This window comes from Chiroxiphia lanceolata, chromosome 5 (assembly GCF_009829145.1).
Source record: "Chiroxiphia lanceolata isolate bChiLan1 chromosome 5, bChiLan1.pri, whole genome shotgun sequence".
NCBI lineage: Eukaryota > Metazoa > Chordata > Aves > Passeriformes > Pipridae > Chiroxiphia > Chiroxiphia lanceolata.
In genome coordinates this window covers 37,217,091-37,238,083 of record NC_045641.1, presented here as the reverse complement: position 1 = coordinate 37,238,083, position 20,993 = coordinate 37,217,091, and the positions used below count along the sequence as shown (strand labels likewise).

Sequence of the window (20,993 nt, the reverse complement as noted above, 5' to 3'; positions counted from 1 at the left end):
CAGCTCTCCACACGTTTTTTTCTTTAACCTCAGAAATACACATTTACTCAGCCTAGCCAAGGCAGGAAGTCTGAAAGTGCTAATCCTCTTAGAAACATATTTTTCTGTCAGAATAGATGCAGTGAAGGTTAAAGGGGTTAACAAGGCTGATTATTAAGCTCAGGCAGGCATTGAATGGTAATTCTGTTAATTTTTTAGGCTGAACCACAATGCTGTTATATCTAAGGAGTGTGAATAATGTATTTCTTCACACATGAAAGCTTCACAGGGATGAGCTTGGTTAAATGAAGATAGAAGCAAACATCTTAATTTTCAGCCAACAGTAGCTTCTCTTGTACAGCATTCTGTTGTTCGCTGAATACCAAACTACATTCTCAAACTACAAAGGAAATTTCAACGTGGTTATACGTTTTCTACTCTGTTTGCATTTTCTGGACAACATGAAAGTTTCAAGGGTTTCCATTGCTCCATTACAGAAGCAGCATATATCCCAATTTAAGAGAGTGAAAATGTTTGCCTTAAGTTTAACTAACAAGTCAGAAGTAAATACCAACTTTCAATCAAAATGTGCCGGACCCATTAGACATTTGAAAAAAATAAAATTACTCCAATTAATTGATTAAATGAATCACTGTAAGACATACCTTGAGGTCTAATCTAGATTTTCAGTGGAAAGAAATAATAGCTTCTTTTTTAACAATTGCAAGGAATAAAATATATCAATTCCTAAACCAGTAAAACCAGATGTCTCTTTAGCCTCTTCTAGCTCTGATGCTATGTGTTTGGTTTCCTCCTTGTAGAGTCAAATTTCTGTTTCAGTTATGTTCCCTGTTTTTATGTTGTGTTTTGCCCTGAAAAAGTGATAGTGAGCAATACCACCTAAAGCCCTTTGCATACTAAGGAGTTCTGCTATTTCAGGTGCTAAAGCCTCCCTCCCTCATATGAACACTCTCATCTTTAGACTGGAGAGCTGTATTCTTTCTCTTGCTAATGAAATAAATGCTGGAGGCAGAACTTCAACTAGAGGAGGAAAGTGTGTTGTAGCATCTTAAAACTGTCCCAAACACCTCATAGACAGGTCATCAGGCTTGCCTTCTGCATGTGGCAGATATAGGGCTAAGGTACTAAACTGAAGCACAGTAAACTGTTGGAATCTCAGTACTACTGTTTAAAGCAGGGTTGAAGAGCAGCTTCTCTACCAGCTGTGTTTGAAAATAAGTAGTCCTTTTCCTGCTTTAGTGACAATTTTGAAAGGCATCTTTTGGAAGGACCCCATACTCAGAGAGAGATTGCCATTAATTTGATAAAAGTATCATTCTACCTGTAGTGTTGGACCCTAAGAGGGACCTTTGTGCTTCACAATCTCGTGCTGAGAGGCTCTTCAATGGTGGCTGCCACCAACTTCATTTTTAGAGGTTCCCAAATCCCCTTTTAGGAAGCATAATTCCAAGCATCTGATTCTGCCCTGTGAGCCAGGCATCAAAAAATGAAGCACTGCAACACCTAAGTCACTTTGGAAATTCAAATCTTCAGCGCCTCTGACTTTCATGCATAGAGGCTAATGTTGCAGATCACATGTAAGTTGTTTTTTTCAGTAATTCCATTAGAAAATCTGCAGTGCCATAGTTGGAAATCTAATGGCTTTTTCAAATAGTGCTGGAAACACAAAGAGGACCTCTTGCTTTGTGCTATGAATTACCATTATTTTACTTGGTGAACAGTGGAAAATTATTTGCACTGTAAAGAACATATTATGAAATATAAACACTATTTGATTATTGTGATTATTTCACTTCCTTACAGTGAAGAGTAGATGGTAATTAGTTTCTGGACCTACAGCAACTAAAAACCACAGCAACTGTAGGCATATGCTGGTAAAATAGTTAGATTTACTACCTGACACTTTATTCATAATTAAATGCTACAAGTAGAACAGAAAAAACATTTCAAAAGAACTTCTAAAAAGTCATCGATTAAATATGTGGCCAAAAAAAGTTATGAACTTCAGCATTTCTTCAGTACTATTAATTGTATACTCTGTGTTATACTTATTTGAACTAACTGCAATAACTGCCAGGGAATCAAAAACCTTCTTTACATGATTTACCGCCTGTGCATTTATGTGGTATTTAATACCACATTTTAATTTAATATTACCCTAATTTTCTATTGATTAAAATCTTGGAACACAAGCCTAATTCCATAGTCTCTACTGCTTTGAAGAATTTGTGTTCCGTCCAACATGCACTGCTTGTGAATTAGCACATTGTATGAAACATCTGATCTTCCGGAATAAGGTTTCTGGGAGGGGATGGGTGGAAAAGTTGCAAATTAGCCTTTATTTTTATTCTCATAGTCAAACTCAAACTATATCTGTATATTGAAATATCTCTGATCTCTTTGGAACACTTTTTTTTGTGCTCTGGCTATGCAAGACTAGGGTTTCTGCAATACATCAGTCAATCACTTGATTCTGTTTCAGAAAAGGGAAGGGCAAAAACAAGAACTTACAGAGTCATTGCTGATGTGGAGGGGAACAGGTAAAGTTACATATAGTTTCTGTACTTGTCACCAACTTTTCTCACCAGTTGTCAGAGAAGTCTGTAGAAAGATGAGCATCATGAATTTCCCCTTCCTTGTGAGGAAACAAGCTCTGAGGGATTCCTACAGGTTCTGAGGTGGCTGTTTGCAGCAAATTCACAAACAGCTGTTAAGGCCATCAAACTGAGCAAAACACTTGATCAATGAGAAAGAATACAAAATGGCACCTGTTGGATGTGCTTTCTGCATGTATCTTGTACTTATCTGCTTGCCCTTTGCACTTGAGATAGTTTTTGTCTCTGAAATGCTGTAAGAGGCAGAAGCATGACTCAGACACCATGCTAATTAAATTCCAATCGTAGAATCACCATCATTTTCTTGGTAGAAAAGCAGGGAAAACAGCGATTGCTTTACTTTCAGGTTTCAGCCTAAATTGGTTTAAACTGAGCAAAGGCACTATGAGGTACCTCTGATTCAGCAGGGATCTGAATGTTCCTGAGAGAAAATTGACAAACCCCTACAAATGTTGTTACTGTGAAACACAAGCTGATTTTATGTCTCCTGAGCTGCTATTACTAGTAGTCTTTGTAATGTTATTTCAATGTAAGCGGATAGGAAAAGAGTCTTGCTCGTATATTAGTAACAGTCAGGATGTAAGAATGCTCGGAGACTAGCAACTGGTAAATTCTGGAGTGGGGGACTGAACAAATCCTGCAATCTTAAAAAAAAATAAAATCACATCTCTTCTTTGCAAGTTGTGCCCCCATTTATCAGTTCACTGTCAATCTCTATTGTGTAATTACACTACTTGTTGCAGCTATTTTTCAAAACTCTGCAGTTCTTTTAGAGAAACACATTGTTTTAACTTAGTAGCTATTCTCCTTCTCTGCACTGCTGTGATGCTTTTATCATAATACTCGTCATATGCTGGCAACCACAATCTTCTGCTACCAAGAAAGGCCCCATTGAAAGGCTAAGATGAATCTTCAGATAGCTCCTTAAATTTATTCCTTTCCTGTCTTGCTGTTGCTAGTAAAGCCATAAGCTTGTGTTTTGTTGTTCGGGTTTTTTTCTGATGCCTCCTTTCTCAATCCTATTGGAAATGATGAAGACCAGGGTAGGTAGCTTTGCAGGGTGACAGCTTTTTAACACTGAATAATTGATTGATGTGCATGCTAATAGGTAATGCTAGGTCTGATTAACTAATTTTGCAAATGAATATCTAAGTAAATTACTTTTGCAGACTGTTTCCAATGATTCTTTCTCTTTAATTGCCTCTTTGAATAGCTTCATACTGATTGTTGCTGCTGCTGCTAAGGATTCATATAAAACCCTTGGGTATATATTTCTTAGTAAATATATCTGGTATCACCACACACAAGAAAATCCTTCCCCTCACACACATCTTACTTAAAGGTACATAGTCATAGTTTCAAGTTCACTTTTTTCCCAGAAGTTTCAAAGCCTTATAGGAATGCAATTTCCCTTCATGCTCAATTCATGGCTGGTTTTAAAAGTCACTCAGATACTTATGTAACTGGGTATGCCTCTGAAGGATTTTTAAAGATTACAAAGACAGATAGAGATATTTTAATTGCAAACAAACACCCGATTAGCCCAAGATGTCTTTAAAAAATCCTGCATGCTTATACGGCTATAGAGATCTGATCCTTTTGCAGAGCTAATACAAGACTGGGACTAACAATGAGAGACCTTTTTTTTTATCTTTCTTTTCTTATTTGAAAGTAAAATATTCTCCTTTAAAACAAAGTATCATGCAATGTAAAAATGGATACAGTGCAAATACTTCCACACCCACATTCCACATAATCAGAAAATTCATTATTCTTTCTCAAGAAGTTGTGATCTTAACCTATACTTTGCACTTATCTCATTGTCCATAGATGACTACATACCTAAATATTTGTATTTTCAGTAATTTAACATTTCTTAGATGCTTGCCTTTAAAAAATAACCTTCATACACTATCCATGGCCCATGTTGTCTTGCCTCAGCTGAATAAACCTGTGCCTGGACAGTCTTACATATTAGTTGTCAAACCACTACAGTGCTGCTAACGCTCAAGGCATCACCTATCATATTATCTGCTCTCTGAAACCTTACACGAGCTTCTCCATGTATTCCTGAATCACATTAATTTCCAAGCCTTCATCCTTAAATACTACACAACGTTTCCTTCATACACATTGTTACATCTCCTTCCTTCCTTCTCAGTCCTTCTGCCTCTAACCTCTCTCACTTCTTTAATAACTTAGCACCTTCTCTTCTCTTGCCCTGACATAGGTTTCATGTTTGTCTGCTAATGCGCTGTTACTCATCTTTCTCTCTTTAAATCTCTCCTTAAAACCCATCTTCTGACCTTCTAGCGTAGAATTATCTGACAATAATTTATCAGGAGTGAGCAGAGGCTATGTGGGTGTTCCCTCCACCCACTCGTACATGCAAAGTCAAATAATTCGTTCTGAAACCCCACAGACATTTTTAAATGACAGCCAGCAACCTCTGCTTCCTCCCGTACCATTCTGCAAAACAGGGCACTACAGACAGGGGCAGGCAGGAGAGGAAGAGCATGCCAGCTGCATTGCCTCTCAGTAGGAGAAATGTAAGATACACCTTTCAGTTCCACTTACCGGTTCCTGTTGCTAGAAATCCAATCCGAGATTAATGTTGCAGCCTGCTGGTGACAGTGTTTGTTACCAAAGCTGCAGGCCAACATGATGACTTCTCGACGCAACTCTCTGTCCAAATTAAAGAAAGCAATAAAGTTGCATTAACAAATGTGTTTGAATGTTTACAAAAAGCTATTTCTTATAACAGTGACAGCAACTGGCAGTCGGGCAACATATCAAAGATAATCTGCTTTACAAATCTCAGTTTCAACTTTATGCCTTCAGCTGCTGCAACAATTAAAGAAAGGTTGTGGACCAAAACCAGCCCCCATTTACACTTAGGCACTTTTCCTAACCTCCATGGTCACTTCAGTTCAAGTTCTTAAATATCCAGTGCAGTCAGATATTAAGTTAGGGCTTAGGAAACCATGTTCTCCCAACTTAGGAAAGAAGAATTCATCTCAGAGCATCTTTCTGCTCTCCTTCTAACCCAGAAAGGAAAAACAGAAGGGCAACAGAGCTAGGGGATTATGACATGCTGAAGATGACACTAAACTTTTGGAGAGTGCATTATTTCAACTATATTCCACAAATAAACAATTAAAAAAAAGGAATATAACAGTACTCATGTTGGTAGGATGCTTGAACAAGTGATTTGTTTAAATTGTTCACTGGCCATCCAAGCTTCAGATACATTGATGCAACTTGTCTTAAAATATACTCCTGAGGGGAAAAAGAAAAATATATTTAATGTTAACCATCATGGGGTTTTTTACTTGAAACTGAAATACTACTGACTATTGAGGTTTAACCCTTTCACCCTCAAAAAATAATGTCCAACTCCAAAGATTTTGATTTGCTTTTAGCAAAGCAACTTGTCCACTTATAATCCCCCTTCACTGCCAGAGTAAGAATCAATCTGTAGAACAGCTATTTGATTAGATGCCTAGTATAAGACAATTTATTGCTAAAAAATCCATCAATTTCAAAAGTTTATTACATGCTATTTTGCAGTCACAATACACAGTTGAAAAATTGCAAGAGTGTCAATAGCTTAATTTTTACTCTATGGCCAATCTGGACTACATCTTAAATGTTCACTTTTAAAAGAACATTGTTTTAATAGCCATAGCCATAGCAAAAACATTATCTGGGTACAGTCAATTCCCTTTGGAATACATAACAATGTGGCTGCAAATAAGCTTTGTACACTTAATGACACTATGCTGTAAGTTTAGGTTCCCAGTGTGCTTAAAGAACAAAATAAGCCCAAGATCTATTTTAGTGAATTCTACTTTTTACGCAAGAGACATACTTATGTATTCTGACCAGTTTTAAAGAAAACCACTGCCATTGTATTCAGCATAATCTTTTGCCAGTGGAATTCAACAATTTGAAAAAGAGAACTGAGATATACAGAACTGCATATGAGAGCATCTATTTTATCATTGTAGATGCATAGGCATGTATAGATGACAACACATAAGAAAATTCATAGTGCAGCTTTTTCTAGCAGATACGTTATTATGTGACTAAAAAGACTTTTTATTTTTCCTGCTATCACCTCTGCTTTCAAAACTCCTATCTGCAGTGATAAAACATAACCTAGCTGTGAATTTTACTGGTTTTATTTATTAAAATTGTGTTTTCTTTACACAACCAAGTTTAAAAGTGAAACGGGTTCCTAAGAATTTTTCTGTGCAGTTAACAACAGACTAAATATGCATATCATTTCAACATCATTTTACATTATGGCTCTGGTTTGCATGTAGACCTACACTGTAGGTTCATAAAAATTTCCATGTATTCTTATTAATCTGTAGCATATGTTCTACAAAAATAATTTTCCATGTCATCGGGTGCATATGTGTATATGTGTGTGTGTGTGTGTGTGTGTGTACTTGATGATCCTTGTGGGTCTCTTCCAACTCAACATATTCTGTGATTCTCTCATATATATGTATGTACTTCTACATACATACATAAATCCAGCTACTTCTAACTTCCTGCTCTCTGAGCATGGTGTGTACGGTCACACACACACACAAACAAATATATATTTAACAAGAAGCATCCTTAAGCATTTCAGGCTTTAAAAAGTTCCTCCATTTGAAGTCTTTACAACATTACATAAAGTTACCGTATGTTGACCATTGAAAATATGTAGACTACATAAAATTCACAGCGAATAAATATCCCAAGACTTCATAATAGTTACTGGCTGCAGTCAAATCTCATGTACTTCATAAACGATGCTTCAGTGTAGCTGTTATTTTTTTACTATTTCAGATAACATGTTAAAATATTTGTCATGTCTATCTTAATTATCTACTGTGAACTGTTACTGATGTCCCTTCGGATGCAATTATGAATGGGCTTTGACTCAATGGTGATCTAATTCTTGTTAATTAAGGGAACTGCATTCAATTCACTATGGATTTTTGGATGAAATAATGCCTACAAATCTTTGCTTCAGTTGCATGTGTTCTGTTCAGTTGTGTCTGCATTTGGTGTTGCTGAGCCTGTGCATCAACCTAAATATCACCGTGGGACTCCTCAAAAGAGAAAATCTGGGAATAGAATACTTTGGCTTTTTTAAGAGAAATACTTTGTCATAACATTTTACAAGAGGGATAATTACCTTTCCCTCTACTAATCATAGGTGCCTCAAACAACAGTCATCACTGTTCAAATGCAAATGCACCAAAGCTTGATAATTGCTATGTTTAAATAAAGAATAATTAGGAAGAAAGTTAATATCCCTAGGTCATTTACAGTATCTGAATGGGGAACAGTTCAAGTCTTGGCAATAAAAGGAGAGAGTAAGAGAAGAAAGGAAGAAAAGTTAAAAAAGTAAGGAAGAACAGACTGACAAAGAGAGGGAGGGGAAGAAAGAAAGGAATAACTAGAGGAAGAAAGAGAGGAAGACTGTATATCTTACATTGAAGATGTTGTAGTTTTCTGTGCGATCCAGCAATTTATCTAGAGGATAAAGAGCTCGGCTGGCAGCGTGCCAAGGTAGAAAATCTTTTTCCTCTGAAAGGTATCTGATAATCTCCAAAGGAATATTCTGAGGCAAATAACCAGCTCTGCACAATAAAAGAAGTTAGTATTAAATTGGTTTTCAGAAGATACACAATGAGGTAAAAATTACTTTTTTTTTTTCCCCAAATGAAATTAAAATGCATAAAAACATGATAAACTCATCACACTTCAATGATATAAAAGTCAACCTTATAAAAATCAGCAACTTGCAGTCTCTCCCAACACATGCAAGCGTATTGAATTGATGAAGCAAGGCATGAACACACATGAAAGAAAACTAGACATGCTATCCCTACCTTGTAGGGATACTTGTGGCTATAAGAGACATGAACAAAAAGTAACTAACTTCAAGAAAAAAAAAAAAAACAAACAACAAATCAAAACAAACAGAAGGTGTTGTTTTTCTGATTTGTAAGATAGAAAGTTGTCTGCATAAAATCAACAACCCAAGGCATTTTGCTTCAGAGAACATTTTTACTGGCTATGGACAACTGGAAAGAACTAGTGGTGAAGAAGCAGCTTTAGTTTTAGTTATTCTCCTGACTCATTTCTTTCTCCTTTAGAGCTGCCTTGTCTTCTACCACCTTCAGTCACTTTGGAATGATTTATCCAGTGGCATCAGTGTGGTTAAGGATGTTTCAGCACTTTCCACAATTTGTGGAAAAAACTATGTTTTTTCCAGATGTTTATAAACCAGCTAGCTAGAATTCTGTCCCATTATTTTAGTCATAAAAGACCTCTCCCTGAAAGGGAAAGAGTTTAGGAGGGAGTCAGGAAGGTTTAATTAATAGCATTGCAAGTAAAATGCAGTACAGACACAAGCATTTGAAAGCTACTTTTAAAAACCAAGTACAGAAAACATCAAGCTTTAGGTTTTGCTCTCATTTTCTTTTTCAGAACAGCATTTTTTCTTAACTATCCAGATTGCAAAAACAAAGTACAACCCTGTAGGTGTGAACTTTCCAGAAACACGTGGTCTACTCTTCGCCTTATGCATGTGTTTAAATCCAACAGGAGTCATCTATCTGCTTAGAGAGGAGATAATGATTCTGTTTTCATTAAACACTTAAAATCAGCAAGGTGGATTCCAGAAACTTCAATATAACATAGGCTAAACTATTATATAGCTTCACAGACTAGTTTTTCTCCTTGGTTGCAAATATTCCTTTAATTTCCATCAATGTCTGGGGAAGAAATGCATGCTTACAGCAAACAAAGCTACACACATTATTTCAGAAATTGACCCATACATACGAGTTAATATAAATTATCTCAGTTGTAATTGTATATAAAAACTACCTTGCTGAAATATTTGAACTAGATTATTTTCTTGCAACATGCACTACATCTTGCAGGCCTTTGTTTTTCACACTCTCTATTGGAACAATTACACTTTGTTCCCTTCATGCTCTCAGCAAAGGAGTTCATGTGACAGTTTTCAAAAGTATCTATCCCATGTCATTATGATGACCCACCCTCCAGTCTGTTTCATGTCATCTTTGTCCACATTTTGTCAGCTCTGTTTTCAACTCCTGTTACAGCACATACTCAAGCAAGAAAAACAAGATCACTTGGGGAGGTCACTGTGTCAACTGAGGAACTGAGTAGATATGAAATGACAGTGGTGGAGCTTTTAGAGTAGGTGGTGGACAAAGTTCATTACATCTGAAGACAGGTTACTCCATTTTATAGGTCTCTCTTATTTCTGAAGCAACAGAATATCAGTAAGATGAGTTCTAGGTCATAATACTTTGTAGAGATTTGTAAACATAATTAACGGAGACAAGCACGCTGGACTGACTGCAGTTAAAAATCTTGGAGAAAATGATAGCAAAGAGGTAAACTAGCTTGAAGTTGGTATATATATAATCAGTTCCTAATGGGATTTGTGATTATTTTTACTGATAATTTGATTGACATGAGAAAGTGTAGAGTAAGAAACAAGAGGAATAGCTCTAGGAAACGTGCTGCTTAAGGAATAAACAGATTAATGCTTATTACAGCTGCACTAATGGACATTTATGTTCATGTTCTGAAATGAAATCTATCAATACTAACCGCAAAAGGAAAATCACCACTGAAAAACAGATTATTTCTTTTTAAGTTTAACTTCTCCATAAAGACACACAAGAAGTGAACTCAGAGAAATCGATCTCTTATCCTGAGTTCTTCAGAGGTTCCTAATGAGTTTCAAAATCGTGATTCTTGGCTGATGGTACTCATCCTGTTCATAACAGAAGCTGTTACTCTCATCACTCACTGCTTCTAACTTCCAAATTTATCAGCCCATTCAATTCTGCCTGTCTCACCCCCTGACCCCCCACTTTTCCTATTGTTTCCCCCTAAGAGTAGAGTGCAACTTACAAAAACAGATCAAGGCAAAGTCTGAGTTTTCTTCTGTTTACTCCTGACCCTCCTTCTCTTTATGGAAATGACCCTTGAAGAGCTTACGCACAGTATCATGAAAATCACACCGCTACACACACATCAACAAACCAGTCCCAAGAGAAGGGATGGGGACGAGGGGAGGGGTTTGGGGATGACATTATTATACAAATGACAACAAATTCGTCACTTCAGACCATGATTTTGAGGAAAAGTGGTTATGGCTGGTACAGTCAATGTTAAACTCTCTGTCAGCACAAGCTGGGCAGTACAGATGCTAGGCTGGACCTCTGAGGGAACTTGAGCAGAGGCAAATCTAAAATCTTCTTACAGCGGCAGTTAAGACAGGAGCACTGGAGAAAACAAAAGTGCTTCAGGAACTTTACTTTGGTGTAACGCCCTTTATTGTACAGATGCCTACAGAAAACCAAGACAGCCCTATTCTTTTACCCTCAGCCACTAAGCCACGTTTATGAACTTCTTATTCCAAATATACTGCGATACCAGACTATTTGGCATTAAATAGCTTCTGTCAAGAGGTAATGATAAGTGCATTCATTGTTTCACCTTTTTGTGTAAAACGTGGCATATGCTATAAATTATTAACTGTATAATACAGTTTTAAAAGCTTAAGGAGTATTTTCTTCCCCCCCCCCCCCAAAAAAAATCACACCAAAACCAAGGAAAGAGTTTAGTAAGTGTATAAGGGTAAGGCTAAATAGTAATTTTTGGCATTCGTAGTTGAGAAAATAGAATATAAGGAGAAATTCTCACACTAGAGCATAAAAGAGATAAATCATGAATGATAAAACGCATAAAAAGTTTTAGGACTTGTGTGAAGTGTGCCGGGAGGTAACATGACTACCATGGCAAGCAGGTCAGCAGAAGACAGAATCTAAACCAATCACCGTGACTGTGTGGTGAGCTATGCTCTAGTATACTGCACCTTCACAAAGCACAGTAGCTGGTTTCTTAAACTATGTATTTTAGTATCATCATATTCTTTTACTTTACACTGAAAGCTTGTTCAGTGCTAGGAGTGACATCAAGACTCCTCTTTCCCAGGGAATACTGCATTCAGCAAGATGCACTGGCTCACTTCAACAACAGCAAACCAGTCATTGCTAGGATCCTCCTTCACTAGCCTGGAAGAACTAGGTTCAAGGATGGTTACACAGGATCTGGTCAGCAAAAGCATTTATGAGGCAGGATAATAACCAAAATGAGGGAAGAAGGCAGAACAGAGAATGAATCTGTTCTGAGTATATCTGTAAACTTTGTTGGAAAAACACAGACTTGTAGAAATGTTGAACAGAAATGTTTAACACTTACAATAAGAAAAGTTATATATAAAAGTTACTATAATAAGAACCTTCCCATCAAAGGTAAAAATGTAAAATAATTTCCCTGTCATATAATTGCCTGGAAATATTCACTCAAAGGTACTACAGAGTATAAGATAAGCTTAGTACATACTATACACAAGCAGCTTGATTTATTACTCTCTCTTCCAACAAAGTCACTGGAAGGTCAGTGACAGAAATCCTTATTTTTCTTGTGTCTTTTTAACCATCAATCATATTGCTATCCTTAAGTCCAGCAAAATTACTATCAGATATTGCCTGTCAAAGTCCAAATGCATGAGAGTTAGGGCTAAGAGACAAGGTTCTTTTCTAGCTTAGCCATCTTGGAGAAAAATTGAAATATTGTCTGTCACTTGGAGAATAGCTGATTATGGGTTATACTGGAACCAGGAAACAAACAAACACCACAGAAATACTATGATGTCTAATCTTATGTCTGATCTAAAACAGTCGCACTGTTTTTCTAGGTATGTCTCCAGTAGCCACCTGAGTATCTTAGTAAGCATGTACCTACAACCAAAAAAATTCTGCAGAGGAATCTGGTATAGTTTTGGCAAGTATCTTAACAGATAAAAAAGTCAAATAAAACAGTATTGATGCATAAACAGTGGTTGAATGCATACTGATGTTCAGGTAAAACATTTCTCAAGGGCAAGGTTAAACAGTTTACAAAACTTCACTTATAGCGTCTGAAATTAAAAGAACCTTAAGAGCTCATCTAGTCTCTCCCTACCCAAAACAGACTCATACCAGTGCCATTCCAGACAGAAACTGGTCTAGTTTTGTTTATATAGGTCTCTAGTGATGGATATCCTAGGAACACTACAATTTCAGTACTCCTCTGTCAAGAGGCATGATTAAGAATAGCATACCTCTGGTCTTTTTCCCTGTAAGTATTCACAGAAGAGTACCAACAGATCCACTTCATATTCTAAAATGAACTGTTGTTCATGTAGCTTCCTTATAAACTACATAAAGCGGACATCCCTCTTTTTTGTATTTTAGATAAGAGTATTTTGATTGACATCATGGGTCATAGAGAAAGCAGCCTAGACTTCAAAAAGAGCCTCTACAAGCCATCTCAAAGCCAGCTTTCTCCATACTGAGTCATTTAAAACACATGACTACAAAAGCAAAATTTAACCAAAAAGATCACATTTGAGACACTTCATTGCTTTATCCATTTTATATAATTGTCCTTACCTATAAGTTTATCAGCATGTCAACAATCTGTAGCCATTCCTACATGAGAGCATGTGTTAGAAACACAGCACCACATGAAGTTTTTCTTATTATCTGTGTTCCTAATATCACAGTTGCCTGCCGAGCTAAAGAGGAGAACAGGAGAACAGGAACACGGACTGACAAAAAGATCTGGTTTAGTTACTAGGAACATTAGCCCTAGACAAACATCCTGGTTCAGCAGGCTTTTCATGCCTAAGGAGGCTGCTGATAAACTGTAGTGAAAAGGTGATATCTCATTTTTATGACAAGGACAGAGGTGGAAAAAGACCTTTCAAAAGTTATATATATATATATTAAGTGGCTTATGATATCTTATAATATCATAAGCACCAACCTTTAGCAAGGTACTATCCTGCTTACACTGAAGAAGTTGGTAGGGTGGCCATTGCTGCAGAGAAAAGAGGCAATGAACAGAACAAGAAAGTACTGAATGTGGCAATGAAATATCCCTCACAAATAATTCCTGTTAAAAATCTCATAGCAATCAAAAATAATCTTTAAATTACATGAGCCTTTAATGAGTCAGATAAAAGCAGAAGATCTAGATTATATTATGAAACATCACTGTGTATTCAACTGCATTCTGACCTTGATTTGTTCTTTACACTGAGCCGCTGAACTTATGGACAGATCCCAGCACATTCATTTTCCCCTTAGGGACCAAGTACCAAATGGTAGTGTAATTGCCAAGGGAAAATTATTACTCTGTTCTGAATTATTTCTATCATAAATCCAGCACCAGTCAAACAGACTCTGTTAAAAAAACGACAGGGTTGCTGTACAGTGATGAGAGTCCCATACACAAGGGCACCATAAATCCTTTGGTCCCACCACCCAACAAAGTCATTTTAAGTCATGTGTTTAAATCAAAATTAGAAAATCCAAGCTGGCAGCAAACTGGTCTGCATTGTTGAAACAATGGAAATGAGGTGATTTACTTGCTGCTGGTTTAAAACTCCCACTGCCTTGTCTGTTTCTGATGGAATATGTAAAGCATGACTAGCTTTTTTCCTGGGTAATCTTGAAGGGGTAAAAAGCAGCTCTTCAGAACACAGATGTGCAACTCAGATTAACATCAGTTCTGTTTCTGTGCATGTGCAATATATGAATAATTAGACTCTACTCATTAACTCCTAAAGGAAAAGTTTAAAGTAAGTTAGGATTGTTATTAATTGATTAATTGATTGTTTTACCTTAACAGTCAAGTGTGTAGATTAGAATAACTCCCAGAGAAACTTGGTGCCAATGAACATTCACATTTAACTGTATAAAGCTTTTTCACTTCTTCTGGACCTATCAAGGATTGGCGTCCCTATTGATGTATTCAGCATATTCTTTCCTACAGTGCTTTAACAGCAGTTCTTTGACAGCTGAGTAAGAACAGGTATGTTGAACCCTGACATGTAAAAGAAGCTTTGAGCAAGGTGATCCATACAACAGAGAAACTAACTCCTGTAGCCACAGATTTCACCTTCAACTTCTGCAAGACTGGGATGCCAAAGATTAAAAACTTACGATGACTGACATCCATGTTCAACCACAGAAGCTAGAGAAAGAATGTTTTCTCATAGAAAACTAATGGGCAATCTGTAAAAAAGGCCCTGTGATCTCCAGTATCAAAGAATAATTTACTTCATTCTCCCCAACCAGGATTTGGCTGACTTAGGACCATGTAAAGGACTCTGCTTTTCTAAGACAAGCAAAGTGAACTTAATGGAGGTATTATGACCTGTAATAGCTATGGACTTCCACACAAACAGGACAGGAATGCACATCTGTTCTTTGAAAAATACAACAGCAACATTTGGCTTAGAAGCTCATTTTAAGAACTACATTTATTTAGCATTCAATCTCTCCAATTTTAAAGGATTCAGAGAATATAACAGTTTTAAGTGAAGTCTGTTTATTATTATGTTTTCTTACATGCAAAATATTTGAGGACTCTTCAAGTGACATTCAACTCCACACAAGAGCATTTGAAGCATTCTACAAAGAATAGTTCAGATTCAGTGTAATTATCAGAGTATAACGTGGCTTAAATTATCTTGCATAATTTAAGAGTTGACACATAAGCATGTTAATTTGAACTACTCACCTTTCTTGAAAACAGAAAAAAAAAAAATTCAAGCCCCCTCCTTTGTAAAAATGCAAAAAAAATTCCTTCAAACTGTAGTTCAGAATCTCTTCTTTCCTCTTCTTCCCCATATGAAAAAAAAATGATAAAAAAAAGAGTAGTGCAAGATGAAAAAGAAATAAACTCACTGCTAAAAATTAAGGCTATGCAGTCAGGTATGTTATGTTTTTCATCATTATGAAACTATGATTTTTGAGAAGTATGTAATTCACACAGTTAAATTAACTAAAGAAATTTGAATGTATTTCAGGGGCTAATAGACATCAATTTCAGATGATTCAATTATTATAAGTGTTATTTATTTTTTTTCTTGATGATTTTGTTGGAAAGGGTAGAATGAAACAGCTCTTCTATTCATTAAGTTGTCAACGGGTGATGGTATCTATGAGAGTATGTTTGAGTAAAACCAAAATTGAGTTAGTTTATTATTATGCACAATACTTTTTCATCACTCTCTTTTTTCCTGGTCTAATGTTCATAATTTGCATATCAGTCAGCCACGTGAAATATTTGTTTAAAAGCTAGAAACTTCATATGGAAAGCACAGAAGCCTGATCTTGAAAATATAAATACAATCCAAATTTTCTTTGCCAGAATATCTACAGAATTGGACATTCTTTCTCTGAAGGCAATTCCCTATAAAAATATTTATCATGAAATATTCTCTGAAATTCTCATAAACCCTCACCTATTCTCTCATCTCCATTTTGCGAGAAAGCAGAGACAAACAATTTAAGTGATTTTACCAAGATCACCTAGGAAGGCTACAGCAGAAATACCATCCCAGGTTTTTCTAGTCTCTGTGCAGTGCCTTAGTTATAACACAGTCCTTCCTGTCATTTATTGCTTGATTTCTGCATAAGCACACTTCTAGCTGAGGAGGAAGGAGCTAATCTATTGTAACATTCAAGCAGATAGAGCATACAAAGACAAAGACCAGACCTCCCCTAAACAATAATTCTGGCCAACAGCAACTGGATAAGCAAAAAAGTAGGATCATTGCTGAGAAGCAATGGTGCACTCAGGTGAAAGCAGCAGGCAAAGAAGTGAATAGCCTATGGTCGCAGACTATTTTGTTTATGCTGATGAGGCATCTGTATTGTCTTTTCTATTTAGAAAAGTTGGTTCATGCCTTTTATTCATATATCTTTTGTTGATACTGGGAAAGGACAGGGTATTTAGAACAGTACTTTCAGCTTTTCAGGGTGGCTCATATTTGCTACCTTGACCAAGTTAGCAGAAAGGTCTTTTTGTCCTCTATACTAGTCCTGTCAGACCCTCAGAAAGAAAAGTAATAGGGTTCTGGGATAAGGGTAAGGAGTCAAAGAGTCAAAAAAGCTGCTTATTTTGAGAGGACAGGTGAGGGAGGTAAAGAAAGGGCTGATCAGGCAGCTGTGGGGAAGAAAAAGGGGTCTGTAGATGAGACAAAGGCACAAGCAATGGGCGTCTGCCAGGTGTGAGAGGATAGAGCCCCCACAGAATGGCACAGGTTGTGAGGCTGTAAAGAGACTTCCCCCTGCCCCACCAACACAGAGATTTCTGAAGTCATATTTGCACTTAGCTCGTTTCCAACACTTAAAGTTGCTAAGAAGCCTTCAGCAAGCTCCACACATGACACTCCTCTTCTTGTTTAACCTCAAACTCAAGTTAAGTGCTCTCTTGAAGCATAATTCAGACACAGTTTAATTAACATTTCCAAAACAAGTTTCACAAACTGTTCCCCACCTCTGTCATTACACAGGAGTCTCTGGCACTGCAACATGGATAGATCCGTACCAAGCTGACTTGAGACCAGCTTGAACTGTAACAATGAGTTAACAACCATTAGCTAAAAATAATTCTTTCACTCCCTTGAAACTGGAGTCAAGTTTTCCTGATAGTTTATTTTGGATTTGACCAAGAATAGAGTCAATGTAGTTTACAGAATAAAACAATTAGTGCTATAATAGCTCAGAAGTAATAGAAGTAATCAAAGCATAGGCAAATGTTGCAGGGACGTGACAAGACCAAGACCTACTCATGCAGTAAACATCTACAGCCAGATCTATAGGGCTGGTTTTTAGTATGTGCTGAAAAGTCTTCTCCAACTTCTTCCCTGGCTTTCAGCAAGTGTTTCTATTTTCCAGGATGCTCTCACAGCACCAGTACTTCCCTGGAATGTGCTGTACAAATTGTTTTACTGCTTTTAGCTATGTAAGAGGATCAGATACACAAATGATACAGACTATTAAAGCAGAATTAACTTTCAGTGTGCTTAGTCTCAGGAATTGCTTTGATTCTTCTTGTATGAACATATGCAAATGTTATCTCCACATAACAAAATGTGTATCTCCACATAAAGTAGATATCAAGGCTGTGATATGTCAGAGAACATATGGATTGACACGCAGCATATGGAATGAATGACAGCTACCTTAAAATAATTGTAGCTTTCTATTTGCTCTAAAAAAAGGCACAGCTGCTCAGGCCCACTGAGAAATACTTATGTCAGAGGAAACCAAACCACTCCCATAGGAAGCCACACCTAAATCAATTGCTAGTGAACCATCACCAAAATTTGCCTGACAGTGAATGGGAGTTACTGTCGCATTTGCTGCAATAATTTGGATGAGGCCTCATTTATTAAAATAGTAAATCTATACCACTATTAATCAAGTGCATAACCTATCTGTTGTTTTTCTCTGTGTTGAACTATCAGAAAATGCAATCAGGAGTAAAGACGAAGGCTGGAGTTAAACTCCAGTTTACTCATTTAAATGGACCCTATATAATTGTTTATGAATAACCCAACAAAGCAAGGTCAACAACCCTGAATATGGCTGTTGAGATATTGAAACATTTTGAATTACATTAATCGGGCTAGATGAGAACCTCTATCTTTGTCACCTACTTATTATCCAGCCCCAGCAATTAAATGCCTTGATTTCTCCTGACATTACACTGAACAGGACTTGAAGTAATACAAAACAAGTGTAACATGGAAGCAATTAGCTCACATACGTTGAAATACTTCAAATGATACAATAAATAAAATCTTAATCTGTAAGGAAGGAAAATAACAATGAAGATCACTTCAACTCCATAGTATAGTTTTGTTATGCACGTATTTCGACCAGAAATTTCAATAAAACATTCCTCTAATTTAGTGGTAATAATTCTGGCTTTTATAATGAAGTGTATGAATTACAGGCTTGGTTACAAGGTAACTCTCAGTTTCCAGAAATAAGACCAGCTAATCATTAAGTGGGGTGGTGCTGCCTCAGGTAGTTAGTTGAATGGATAAAATGTTTTTGCTTACATGTCAAGACTCCATACCCAGGAATTAACTTAAGGAACAGGGAGAGGGTTGGCTTTAATTTGTTTCCCCCCCCCCCCTTTTTTTTTTTTTAAAGAAATATAAAATAAGGGGTCCTAAAGATGTGATTTTCCAGATTCAAAAGGCTATACTTGATTAACTAAGACTTACTTTTTAAATTAATTTACCCTTACAAGTTGGTGAGAAAATTATATGGAGTCAGCATTAGCTTACTTCGGTATTTTACTTCTGGAATCAACCTTGGAGTCAAATGCACCAGCTGTTAAAGATAAATTTGTGTCAAGGGGGATAATTTGGATTTATATATTGAAAAGTAGGTTGGCACTGCCTTTTCCCTTGCCCTCAGACTTTGGTTTTCTAGAGTCAGCGGAACTCACAGTTTGGAAAGAAGCAAGGCAAAAAGAATTGATTAACAGCAGGAAGACAATCATCATAACTCATCATATATCTATTCACACAAGGATCCTGGTTTTGGTCTAGTGTATGAAATTCTGAGAGGAACACTTATGAAGGCCATCTACAACATGATGAACTTAGTTCACAGATAATTTTGAAGGTATATTTTTGTTGTTTTTCATTTCTGACACAGCTCTCTATATTTGTCAAGTCTACAGGGGCAAGCTACATCTAAAGAGGCTATAGCTCACTGTCCCCCTAATCTGTGCAAGGAAATTGACAGCACTCCAACACAGTCATCCATCCCTGGAGTGTAAGAACAATTATTTAACAACACAGCTTCATGCTTTCTCATTCAGTGCTTCAAGAACTGGAAACAATAACTATTTTAGGTGACAGTAAAATAGATATTCCCAGTCACATCTGGTCCAACACTGATTAACATTAAATACAAACCAGACCTATTTCTTTCACATAATATTGGATTAAGTCAACCAGCTTAATGAGGGAAATCTTTTATGAAGATTTAGAGCCCATCAAGGAAGAACCAGGAGGGACACAACACTCTTAACATTGAGTGATTTATCTTATCCTATATGGTTAAGTAGTTTTGAGAGGTCAGGTGCATGTTTCTCTCCATTAACTGTCAGTGCAGTACAAGGTGAGAATGTCAGATTTACAGGTCTACCTTTGGGATGCCTAAAGTAAAATGGGAGGCATCCCACCTCACATACTCACTAACTGATCACTTATACTAAGGAAAGAGAAAGACAGGAGAAGTTGACGGCATTACTCATGCTTAAAACAGTGGGATCTTTGTTATTTATTGTGACATTGCTTATTGGAGCTATCTGAACTGACCTCTGCTTTGTTTAAGCTTAAAAGAGAACCACAGTTCTATTTGTCTTCTCTCAGCTTCTCAGCTTTCTTAGTCAACATTTACTAGTACATTTATTAGAATCAACATATTTTCAAACTGTACTGAAACTTCATACAAAGCGAAAGATAAAGGATCTTCAAGAAGAAGGGAAGAGGGAGTGCCAAGGTGTTATTCGTGCTCAAGAATGCGGGGCATAAATTTCCCTAAGCTACATTACTGCCAAGGCTACAGCTTTCCAGATCTTAAGGGTGTGTGCATGCATGCACTACCACTGAGAACAGAATTATGCGTAAAAATCTGGAAAACAAGCAGGTTGTAACTTTCTTTTGTGGTTATTATTCCACTTAACTCTCCTTCATGTGTTATGTTAACCAAATTACACCAAGAAGGAAGATGAATGTATTTCCATATAAAATGGGCAAAAAATTATGAAATTAAAGCTATAGAGCTTAAAATATTCCTTGGTAGTAACAATTCGTTTATGTTTTTTATTTTTGAGAAATCATTATGCTGGACAGTAAAAGGATAATAAACCTTTTGAAGGAATGAAATCAAAAACACCTTTAAAAAATAAAATGTGGTGCTCCAAAATAATTTATATGAGCAATTTTCTTCATATTTCTCAAGATCTAAATATTATTAAATTCTATTAAAGAGAAGACCAGTACTTGTTCCACAAACAAAATCAAGTAGCAGTAAAACTACATAGAAATAATCATATTAGGACCTACCATATTAGGATAGTGAAAAAATTGAGTTAAATCCCTTTGGTGTTATCTGTATCAAGTTCAAAGACACAGTAGAGAGTACTGTAGAAGTTTCTAAGAAATACAGTCTCTTCAGTACAGTAAAAAAAACTGTTTATACTAGAAATTATTTTTAAAAGGACTAGCATGAATTTAAGTAGTAATGTTTTAATTTTGGAATTATTTTATCACTGAAAATAATAGCTAGGGATTAAAGTATGTATTCCACAGTTCTGTCTCTCAAAATATGTATATTTATAGTTGTAGACAAGAAGATAACACATCGTTGCAACTGGGAACCAAAACCGAGG

At 36.5% G+C, this 20,993-nt stretch overlaps 1 protein-coding gene across 2 annotated transcripts in view; it reads right to left on the bottom strand.

Moving 5' to 3' along the window:
* Window positions 1-20,993, bottom strand: part of TRHDE (thyrotropin releasing hormone degrading enzyme) — a 208,332-nt gene that overhangs the window by 22,030 nt on the left and 165,309 nt on the right. For both annotated transcript variants that reach the window (XM_032688741.1, XM_032688742.1), the window contains 3 exons: window positions 8,113-8,260; window positions 5,797-5,894; window positions 5,193-5,300 (listed from right to left, as the gene is read on the bottom strand). In XM_032688741.1, coding sequence (XP_032544632.1) covers window positions 5,193-5,300; window positions 5,797-5,894; window positions 8,113-8,260 — 354 coding nt within the window. The remainder of the gene's footprint in view (window positions 1-5,192; window positions 5,301-5,796; window positions 5,895-8,112; window positions 8,261-20,993) is intronic.